The sequence below is a fragment of the Chrysochloris asiatica genome, unplaced genomic scaffold (genome assembly GCF_000296735.1).
Source record: "Chrysochloris asiatica unplaced genomic scaffold, ChrAsi1.0 scaffold00115, whole genome shotgun sequence".
Taxonomy (NCBI): domain Eukaryota; kingdom Metazoa; phylum Chordata; class Mammalia; order Afrosoricida; family Chrysochloridae; genus Chrysochloris; species Chrysochloris asiatica.
Window position 1 is genome coordinate 9,760,345 of NW_006408633.1, and position 12,067 is coordinate 9,772,411.

Sequence of the window (12,067 nt, forward strand, 5' to 3'; positions counted from 1 at the left end):
TATTGGTTCTTTTGGCAGCCCATGGTACTTTGAAGATTCTCCTCCAACGCCGTAACTCAAAGGCATCAATTCTTCCATGGTCTTCCTTATTCACTGTTCAGCTTTCACATGCATATGAGGTTATTGAAAATACCATGGCTTGGGTCAGGCGCACCTTAGTCCTCAAGCTGACATCTTTGCTCTTCAACACCTTAAAAAGTTCTTGTGAAACAGATTTGTCTAATGAAATACGTCATCTGATTTCTTGACTGCTGCTTCCATAAGTGTTGATGGTTGATCCAAGAAGAATGAAGTCTTGATACTTCAATCTTTTCTCTGTTAATAAGAATGTTGTTTATTGGTCCAGTGGTGAGGATTTTTGTTTTCTTTAAAATGAGATGTAATCCATACCAAAGGCTGTGCTCTTTGATCTTCATCAGTAAATGTTTTTTTTAAGTCCACTTCACTTTCAGCGAGCAAGGTTAGGCTTAGCTTTTAATAATGAATTATCTGATACAACAACAAAAGCACAAACAGATAAACATAATCTTTAAAAAAGGGATCTTGCAAAAACTGAAGATTTGTGTTCATCAAAAGACTTTACCAAAAAAGTAAAAAGACCAACTGCCAACTAGAAGAACATCTTTGCAACATAGATCCAATAATAATCTAATAATCAAAATATATCTAAAATATCACCAATTAAATAATTTTAAAAAAAGACCCAATCATAAACTAGACAAATGACGTGAACAGGCATATTACCAAAGAGGACATGAAAAGAATGTTATTAGCCCTCAGAAAGATACAAATCAAAACCATAGTAAGATATCATGTCACTCCCACAAGGATATCTAAGAGTCCTGGTATGGCACTGCAAGACAAGCAACTGGCTGCCAATCCCAAGATTGGCAGTTCAATCCCACCAGCTGCTCACTGGAAACCCCATACAGATCACCACAAGTTCGTGTTCCAGCACCCAACAATAATAAAGGATAACTTAAAAAAGTGGGAAAAATAATAAAAAACCACAAATGGTAGCAGAGCCATGGGGAAATTGAAACCCCTATTCACTGCTATGGGAATGCATTATAGTACAGCTCCTATGCAAAACAGTATGAAGACCACTGGTTCTGGAACATATGCTAGCTATATACTCAATTAATTGCCCTACAAACCACCAAGTCATGTTTGAACTCTCTGTCCTGTTCCACCACAACCAACCCAAATAATTTCTATTTATTATTCTGTTCAAATATGCCTTATTTTCCCCTTCATTCATCCCTATAATGCTGCTGCTGGTTTAGTTAGTGTTATCATCTGTCCTGGAAAACTACTTCAAATTAACTAATTTCTCTCATTTAATATATCCCAATGTATGACCAGAATTATCTTTAATAATAATCCATTGTGCCTTAAAACCTTTTAAATGTTCCACAATAACATAGTAAAAATCTACTTCTTTAGCATGACAAATAACATGCTCTGTGACGTCAATCATCCATTCCCATTTACCTTATGCTTCATGCATATGGCTTGTCCAAACCATTCATTACTGTCTAGCTAAGCTAGGGGTGGGGAACCTTTTTTCTGTCAAAATTTACATCATTCACAGGTCAAACAGAATTATCTATCACCTTAAAAGTTGCCCTGCTATATTTGGTCAAACACTTAATTAACTCAACCCTCATGTGATGACTGGAATTGTGGCTGTCTTGGCAGGAACAGACCAAATGATTCTGTGGGCCTTATATGGCCCACGGGCCAGAGGTTTCCCAATTCTGATCTAAGCAGTGCCTTCTGCCTAGATCATTAGTTCTCCTCCTTCTATCTAAAGAATAATCCAAAGCAACTGTTAGCTCCTCTGTAATTTTCTCAACACCTGAGGGCTTTAAGCAGGTCTCCTCTTAATCTTTCAAATCATTTTGTACATATTTATCTTCTTTAGCACTTACAATTTTTACTCATATATTTATCTTCCTCACTACTTCTGAAAAATAAAGACTACTTTTTATATTTTTGGATTATTTTCAATTATTATTACTACGTTGTTGTTGTGAAATGCCATCAATTCGGTTCCAACCCATAGCGACCCTGTATGAGGTTTCCAAGGAGCAGCTGGTGAGTTTGAATTACAGACCTTGTTTTCAAACCAACTTTGCAGTCCAGCGCATTAACCCACAGCACTATACCAGAAGTACACAGTACCAGACAAATAAGATTACATCTTTTCAAATTACTTGTTGAATGAATAGATGTTTTTGTTGAACAAAAAAACAGAAAACCTAAGTTCAGGTATGGATTAGTAACAAATGAAAGGATAAAGAGATGTAAGCTGCTCTTCAAGGAATCTAACTGAAGAATTTGTACAACTCATTATTTTCTAAAAACATTTTAAATTTTAGGAATCAAATACTGCTGCTTCCATTTGACAGTTCTGGTATGGAACTGTGGGTCAATGCACTGGACTGCAATGCCAGTTTAAACAGGAAGGTCTTCGGTTCAAGCTCACCAGCCACTCCTCAGAAACCCTATGTTGTTGTTGTTATGTGCCGTGAGGTCGGTTCCGACTCATAGGGACGCTGTATAGGGTTTCCGAGGCTGTAAACCTTTACGGAAGCAGAAAGCTTCATTTTTCTCCCGCAGAACAGCTGGTAGTTTCGAACTGCTGACCTTGCAGTTCGCAGCACAATTTGTTACCACTACGCTACCAAAGCTCCTTCAGAAACCCCATACAGGGGACTAACAGTTGGAACGGACTTGAGGGCACTTAACACCAAATTATCTTTATGGAAAATTCCTTTCATGGTAAAATTGTTACCAGAGTTCTTTCCAGTCATGGAAATACGGAAAAATGTAAAACAATGGAATCAACCGTAGATGGTTCTATATAGCCTTATTATTTTTGATATAGCTCAGGTAATTAATTATTTCTTACTTAAAAACAGCTTACCCATACTGTGGTCCTCCTGTTTTAATGTCTCCAATAGTGACATGAACATCATCCTCATCATCATCACTGTCACTATCACTGTCATCTTCAGTCTCGGTCACTTTCTACACCAATAAAAACAATTATAAAATATCATATACTCTTATTTTTCTATTGAATTTAGTAGCTGAAATATTCATTTTGTTTCTTGAGAAGTTAGAGCAAAATTATAAACTAATTTTAACACATTCATAACTTTGTTGTTCTACCTGATTAAAAAAGATAATACTACAAATAAAAAAGTAACACTCCATTGAACATCGTCTTTTTGTAAATATTTCCTTATGTACTTTTTCCAAAAGGCAACTGCAAAATGGTCAAAATTCTATAAAATAAGCACATGAAGAATTCTTTATAAAAGAATATAAAGTTAAGCGGAACCAATTTTTAAGATTCATTGCTCAAATGCATCAAGTAATACAGAGCAGCTTAACTATTTCAGACATTTATTCAGCGTAGTGGTTACGAATTGGGCTGCGAACCTTAAGGTCAGTGGTTTGAAACTACCAGCCACTCCGCGGGAGAAAGATGAGGCTTTCTACTCCCGTAAAGATTTATACCCTCGGAAACCCTGTACAGGGTCGCTATGGGTCAGAACTGACTCGATGGCACTTAACAACAACAAGAAGAGGTTCTTAATGCAAATGATGTTCTATCTGCATAAAAGTTGAGCCAGTTCTTTGGGCTCCAAAAAGCAATTATTTCCTTCACATAATAAATAAGCGTATCACCTAATCAAAATATTTTTAAATATACACGTTCAAGCCTGCAACATTAACTATTTTTAAGGACTGGTTGTGGTAGTGGTATATACCATGGAGTCAATTCCGACTCACAGAGACCCTGGACCCTGTATCGGGTTTCTAAGGTTGTATATCTTTACAGGAGCAAAAAGCCTCATTTTTCTCCCGTGGAATGGCTGGTAGTTTCGAACTGCTGACCATGAGGTTAGCAGCCTCACTCATAGCCACTCTGCTACCAGAGCTCCTTATTTTTAAGGATTAAGATATTAAAATATTCATAGATCTAATTATACTTCATCCCACAAAACATTACTTTATCAGGATCAGGAACTGTTACTTAAATTTTATAAGTATTGGCTAAAAAACTGTGACATTCAAATTTAGGTTGTGGGACTCAATGTTCCATTTGAAGATCACGTTCACTATGATATAAACATACTGACCATTCCGTTACTTGAAAGTACTAAGCTTCAAGTCTTGGCACATGTACTATTGTCTCGTGTGGTGCTGTGGGCTAATGTGTCAGACTGCAAACTCAGTGGTTCAAGCTCACCAACTGCTCCTTAGAAACGCTATGCAGGGTCGCTATGGACCGGAATCAACTCGACAGTACTTAACAACAACATTCTCCTCCTCAATAGTCCCTCTGTCAGCATTTGATGGCACAGATGTGCAGAAGATGGAAGAAGGATACAGAACGCATGCAAACATTTGACCCTGTTCCTAAATAAAGTAGTAAGCTATTCATAAAGATTTTAAACAGGAAAATAACCACATTTCAAAGTCTTATGTTACCGGTTTGGGTACGCCATTTTCAGCAGTTTCATCTTCAATTCCAGATGGAGGATTAGCACTAGGAACAGCAAAAATAAGTTAGACATTACTTTTCTAAAATACAGATATAGTTTATATTATTATTTTCAAACTATGTCTAATACAGTTTCCTAAAATTATTGTCTCCTCTAAATGGTAAGAATGAAGATGGTAAAAACTACCTCTCATTTCCTGTTACATACAAGTAGTGATCATTGAAAGTAAAGTGGAATTGCCTACATAATTGGTTAATGACTTGCAATCTCTCAGTGAGCTGTTGATTTTTTTCACATTTTAAAAATAGGTAACACACTTAGTCAATTCTACTTATTCTAAATCTTTTCTGGATATCCACTACATGCCAGATACTACTATATCTATAATTGCTATGTAACAGTTTCCTCTTTTTCCTGATGTGCAAGAAATTCAGATTTGTGATATCAACACATTAAATCTCTTAATAGTCAATAAACCTGCTTCTTTCTGGTTTCCTGTTTTATCAACCTTATTGGATATATGTTCACCGTTGTATAAAAAAATAAAGAAAATTCTAAGGTTTTAAATATTTGTCCACCAAATTGATAGTAACAAGGAGCCTGAAATCTAATTTTGATGAATTAGAACAACTATTTTTTAAGGTCAGATAAAACCTGAACTTCCCAACTTGACAACAAAACTAACTGTTGTTGTTGTAAAGTGCTATGGAGCTGTCACCAAATCACAGCAATCCTATACAGGGTTTCCAAGGAGCAGTTGGGGACCCTGAACGGCAGTTCAAACCAGCCCAGCGCATTAACCATCAGCGCCACACCTGGACGCCAACAAAATATATAACAACGAACATTCCAAATGGCCACTGACAATCTAATAACACTTCTACCATTATAGTGTAAATTGTTTCTTGAGTTTTTAATAATTATTATTTAGACTACTGAATGAGCCATAGCCTCATTTTACACAAGTACAAGGCAACTAAGCGGTTTGCCCCAAGTCTCACAATTAATTAGTATTTCTAAGATTAATGCTCAAAATTTGATACAGTTCAGAGCTCTTTTCACTATTTTTCTGATAATCTTTAAATTCTATTTTGTATGAAGTAGTACCAAAATAAAGGCGCTCTGGTAGCATAGGGGTTACAAGTCAGGCTGCTAACCTCAAGGTCAGCAGTTCAAACTACCAAGCTTTCCACAGGACAAAGATGAGGCTTTCTGCTCCTGATTCACAGCCTCAGAAACCTTGTACGGGAACCAATTTCATGGCACACCACCATCACCAGTGCCAACATAAACTAATTTAACCGCTAGAATAGTATTTTAAATATCATCACCAAATAAAGCAAAACGATGGAAGGTAAAAACAGAAAACTTCTCTGTTAAATTTTCAGTATTAGCGTAGTGTTTATGAATCGGACTGCGAACCACAAGGTCAGCAGTGCGAAACTATCAGCTGTTTCACAGGAGAAAGATGAGGCTTTCTGCTCCCGTAAAGTTTTACAGCCTCGGAAACCCAGTACAGGGTCGCTGTGAGTCGGAACCAACTCCATGGCACTTAGCAACAACAACTGCTTGACGTGAGAAAACAAATATCCAACTATAATTTTTCAGGACATTTACTTCGTGTCTAAAGAAGATTCTTGATAGCCAGAAACAAATCCCGCTTTGTCTTCTATGATACAAAACAGTATCATTACTACGTTTAACCGAGAATTAGATAAAACACAACAGAATTCAAGATTGTCATATAATGGTTAGAAACAGGTGTCAGCAACGAACTTAGTCACAAAGAAAAACTTAAAAAACCCAGACCCACTGCCAATCGATTCTGACTCATTGCAGCCCTACAAAGGAATTCAAGGCTGTCAATCTTTACAAGAGCAGAGAGCCTCATCTTTCACCTGCTGAGTTGCTGGTGGGATTGAACTGCCAACCATACAGTGCCACTAGGACTCCTTAGTTACAAAGATGCTGGGAACAATTTCTAACAACAGGTACACAAGTAAGATAACGCACTAAGTTGAAACATAGGTTTGGAAGAGCTCCCTGCCCCAAGAGACCTATAAGGAACACTATTTTTGGGTGAGAAAGTATATTCTAATTTCAGCTCCTCCTTATTCCTACTTCTCCTTTTTCCTTCCATCTATCTTTCTTCATAATAGTTTTATTAAAATATAATTAAACACCACTGATGTTGTTAAGTGCCGTCGAGTCGGTTCCGACCCATAGCGACCCTGCACAGGGTTTCCGAGGCTGTAAATCTTTACAGGAGCAGAACGCCTCATCTTTCGCCCACGGAGCGGCTGGTAGTTTCAAACTGCTGGCCTTAAGGTTCGCAGCCCGATTCCTAACCACTACGCTACCAGAGCTCCTTACAATCCACCTATTCAAAGTATATAATTCAATGGTTTTTAGTATTTCATGAACTACAAAAGTGTCATCACAAAACAACTACCTAATTTCAGAACATTTCATCACTTCTACCTTCTCCAAAACACAGACCATATCTCTGAGTCACTCCCCATTCTTCTTTCCTTGTAACCACTGACACCACTTATACTTTCTCTTTGGACTTGACTATTGTATTTCATATACATGCAATCATAAAATAGGTGGTCCTTTGTGACTGACTTCTTGGCATGTTATCATGGTTCATTCATGTATCAGCATTTATTTGTTGTGACTAACATTTGTTTTTATTAACAAAAAGTATTCAATGGTATGGCCATATATCAGTTTGTTTATCTATTCATCAAGTGCTGAACCTTTGGGTAGTTTCCATTCTCTGGCTATTATGGAGAACACTTCTATGAATATTTGTGTTCAAGTCCTTAGGGATGTATGCTCTCATTTCTCCAGCTGAATCACACAAGGTGCCCTGGTTGTGCAGTAGCTTAAGCACTGAGCTGCTAACCGAAAGTTTGACAGTTCAGACCCACAAGCAGCTCTGTAAAAGGATGATGAGACAGGCAATTTTCATAAATATTTACGGCCTCAGAAACTCTATGGAACAGTGCTACTCTGTCCTATCAGTCGCTCTGAGTCAAAACTGACTTGACGGTAATGGGGTTTAGTTGCATCAAACTGTGAAAGCCAACTGTGAAAGTACTCTAGGAGTGGAATTGCTGGGTCATATTGTGGTGCTGTGGGTTAATGCGCTAGACTGTAAAGCCGTCTGAACTGCAAGGTCAGCAGTTCAAGCTCACCAGCTGCTCCTTGGAAACCCTATACAGGGTCACTGTGGGTTGGAATCGACTCAATGGCACTTAACAACAACAACATAGTAACTGTATACTTTTCGTATTTTTAGGAACTGCCAGATTGGATTCCAAAGCCACTGCATCATTTATAATCCTTCATATACCAACAGTATATGAGGGTTCCAATTAATCTCTAGTCTCACCAACTACTATTATGTTTTCACTGTAGCCATCCTAGTGGGTATACAGAGCACCGTGACTCTGCAGGATTAGCACTAGACTGTAAACCACAAGATCAGTGATTCGAGTCCACCAGTCACTCAGCAGGAGAAAGATGAGGCTTATGGATCCCATAAAGATTTACAGCTCTGGAAACCCTAGATAGGTTCACTATGAGTCAGAACCAACTTGACAGCACTTAACAACAATCCTCCTGGGTGACCCTGTACAGGGTTTCCGAGGCTGTAAATCTTTACAGGAGCAGAAAGCATCATCTTTATCCCGCGGAACAGCTGGAAGTTTCGAACTGTTGACTGTGAGATTAGCAGCCCGATTCGTAAACACTACGCTACCAGAGCTCCTTAGGACAGAGTAAAACTGACTCACAGGGTTTCCAGTGCTGTGTTATCATTATGAGGAGCAGGGTGGCTCTGTAAAATAAGCACGCCAACCACTAGGTCACCGTTCAGCCCCTCAGTGGGAGAAAGATGAGGCTTTCTGCTTCCAAAGAGACTTAAAGGAAACCCTAGACTGGGTAGCTTTGAGTAGGCACTGCTGCCATGGCACCTAACAATAATGTGTCATTACCAAGACAGGCTATCTCATCTTTCTCTCATGGATGCGAATCGCTGATCTTTCGGTGGGCGGCTAAGCACTTTAACCACTGTACCACCAGAACTTGTTACAGCACACCACAGAGCTCATTCAGAAAAAAAACTTACTTGTGAAAAGTTAAGAAACTCTAAATTCAAACACTTGGTCCCCCAAGCTGCAAACAAATAGAAGTGGTCTAGGATGGGGTCCCAAAATGAGAAGAAACTCTTAAGGATTCAATGTCCTCCATTCTTGAGTCAAAATATTGTAATCAAGCCAATGAGTAAAATGAAATAATTCTGATTGTTGACAGAACCACTGCATCAAACAACTGCCAAAGAACAGGATATCTTACTAACCTGGCATTTTCTTCTTCAGGTCTTTCAACTTCATTTTCATCTACAAAAAAGAAAAAAAAAGGTAATACAATAAAATAAATATGCAACATACTCTCAAAAGAAACAAGCATTAGGAAAATCTGAAATGATCACCACAAGCACTAACCTAAGTCCTTTGCCAAATCAGTGTGCACATGGCACGTCCCATGGGCCTATAAGCACATCCAAAGTTAGGTCACCTTATAATGTAACATAAGTCTTTTATGGAAAATACATGTATCACCTTACTTCTATATAAATTAATCTGAGAACTTTTGAAGATTTTCCTATCTTTTGCAAAACAAATCCTACTACCCATTTTCATTTCAGAGAGTATTCTAGTCCATAGACTGCCCAAAAATAAGGAATTTGACAACTGCTATTCAGGTTTATCCAATTTACATCACAGAACAGCATGGTACACAAGCGGGCTCTCTTCCTGCACACTGCTCAAATGAATCAAGAATATCAACCTTAGGCCAGCAATCAGTAACCTGCAAATCTGATGTAACAGACAAGATGAAAACTGTGACTTATGAAAGTTAACAAACACATGTCTACCTCCTCTGAGGAGGATAGTCACTAGCTGCATTAAATTTAGAGAAAAAGAAAGACAAAATGACGCTGAAATTTATGAGTCTAAGGGACCTGAGATATGTACTTCTATGATGTGGGTTCAAAATCAAAATAAAACAAAAAAAATTTTCACCTGAATGCTTAATGCTTAAGGTTTTCTTTATGGGCCATAAAATGTATTCCATCTTTCTCTCTTATAAAATTATTCTGAAAGCACGACTTTCATCCAGGAAGTACCCTTGCAGGTGTCTTCCATAACACAAACTGACCATTGAGAAACCAGCCTTGAGTTGTGCAGCATTAACTTTATTTGCTGTTAGCACAGAATGTCTTTCTCAAAGAAGGGGCGCTAATGGGCTCCTCCGGCCAAGGAGCAGGAAAGGGCGCGCCAACACACCTCAGGATCCAGAAAGAAACTGGCGTCCAGAGCGTGGCGGAGGGACCCCGCGATAAGTCCCGCTGGAAGGACAAGGTCCCCGGACCCGAACCCCGAGACCCGGCTCCCCAGCACGGCAGCTGCGTGTTGGGGGCGTGGGCTGGGCTGGGCTGGGCTGGGCGGGGGGAAGAACCAGGAGGACAGAACGGGGAGGGGGAAGGGAGCGCACGCCGCGCGGGGCCTAAATTAGGCCCAAGCAGGCGGCCTCAGAAACTCAGGACGCTGGCCTTTTGCGGGCCGGGAAGGACGGCCTGAGAGAAGCCGGGAGAAAGAGAGAGGGACAGGAAGTTCCGTACCGCCATAGAGCCACTCTTCCTCCTCATCCCCTCCGGTCCCGCCGCTCAGCTCCGACACTAGGCGATCCACCTCGCCGGCCGACATGGCCGCCCCAAGCACAACTTAAAGGCGGCGATCAACAGCCCCCTCAGACCCCTTGCCCAGGGGCGCGAGAGGGATGCCAACCCAGCAGCGAGGGAACCAAGAAAGCGCGCGACTCAAATCCAGGGGAGGCAGCTGAAGTGGCAAAGATGAAGACACCAGCGCAGGTCCGCCTGCGCAAGCGCAGTAGCACCCGAGCGGCGCTGCGTCTCTAGATGGCTTCGCTTCCGCGGCGGTCACCACCTGGGCCCGGTTGCGCATGCTCTTCTCAGGTGGCCCCGCCTCCACGGACTCCCGCTTTGCTTTCTAGCGTGGTTTTCTCTCCTGGGCGCCTTCTAAGTCGGCCAGAGTTCTCCTCCCCCACCCTGGTTTCTAATAATCGGTATTGCGTTTGCGGAATAGTACACCATTGTTCCCTTCTGTCCGTGATGCTTTTGTCTTCCCAACCATTTCTGTTTAAACTTCAGAAAGGCGTTCTATTGTTCTTTACAAGTTGTTATCAACCTTGTTAAGGGAATTGCGACCCTTCGGTTCTGCTTCTCATCAGAGAAGAAATAATTCGTGCCCACTAAAAACTACATTTTCGCAGCAAGCAAAAGAAAAGACTAGTATAAGAATAATACATTCTTCTTGGTAAATATGCACACAAAACAACATTCCAGTTAAGATCAAAACCCTTTTATCCTCCACTGCCCTCTGTTCCAGAGCAACCATCTTTACAAGGGTAGGTCAAAAAGCATTGTTGTTAGGGGCCTTGGAGTCAGTTCTGACTCATAGTGACCCTATGCACAACAACAAAACTCTTCCCAGCTATCCTCAATTGTTGTATTTCAGGCCGTTGTTGCTGCAAATATGTTAACCCATCTTAACATATCTGTTAAGTAACATAAGTTTGTGTGTGGGGGGGGTGTCTTACTCTTTTTTAACATACATTTTCTGATTTTCAGCTGTTTCTTCTAATTTTAAGTTAAACCCTATCAACAAATGAAGATCCAGAAGCTTTACTCCATCAACATCATTAATGTCAACTCTACTTTGAGGAGGCACCTCTTCCCTGTTGTTATGTGCCGTGGAGTCGGTTCCGACTCATAGCAACCCTGTACAGGGTTTCCCAGGCTGTAACTCTACCGGAGCAGAAAGCCTCATCTTTCTCCTACTGAACAGCTGGTAGTTTCGAACTGCTGACCTTGAGATTAGCAGCCCAATTCGGAACCACTATGCTTCCTCTTCCCTAGTGATGTATTAACGTCCTTGCAATCTGAGGGGCTCAACTTCTAGCTCTCCACCAGAAAATGTTTTGCTGCTATTCATAAGGTTTTTAGTGGCTAACCATTCAGGAGTGGTCTGCCTCTCCTTCTTCCTAGTCTGTCTTTGTCCGAAAGCTCAACTGAAACCTGTCCACTCTGAGTGACCCTGCTGGCATTTAAAATACTGGTGGCATTGTTTTCAGCATCACAGCAACAGAGGCTACCACAGTATGACAAACTGACAGATAACCAAAAAATTATAGAAACCTTTTTAAACAAAAATATCAATATGTGATGCTATTGTTTCTCGGCATATCTTCCATCCAGGTCTACACACGTCTGAAAGCAGTGTTTCCGTAATTCTGACCCTTTCGCTTCTACACTACTCTTCAATTTTCATAAGGTGAAAAGAGCACTTTTGGCATCCTCAAGGGACTCAAACTGTGTTCCTTTGAAATATAATTGAGGGAACAAAAAGAAGTCTGAAGGTGCAAGATCAGGGTTGTAGGGTGGATAGGGT

At 40.3% G+C, this 12,067-nt stretch overlaps 1 protein-coding gene across 1 annotated transcript in view; it reads right to left on the reverse strand.

Moving 5' to 3' along the window:
* Window positions 1-10,472, reverse strand: part of FIP1L1 (factor interacting with PAPOLA and CPSF1) — a 127,480-nt gene extending 117,008 nt beyond the window's left edge. The window contains 6 exon segments of the mRNA XM_006868064.1: window positions 2,933-3,036; window positions 4,510-4,567; window positions 8,893-8,932; window positions 9,038-9,068; window positions 9,070-9,083; window positions 10,219-10,472. Of these exon segments, the coding sequence (XP_006868126.1) occupies window positions 2,933-3,036; window positions 4,510-4,567; window positions 8,893-8,932; window positions 9,038-9,068; window positions 9,070-9,083; window positions 10,219-10,303 (332 nt within the window). The 5' untranslated portion in view covers window positions 10,304-10,472.
* Window positions 10,473-12,067: the final 1,595 nt, after the last annotated feature.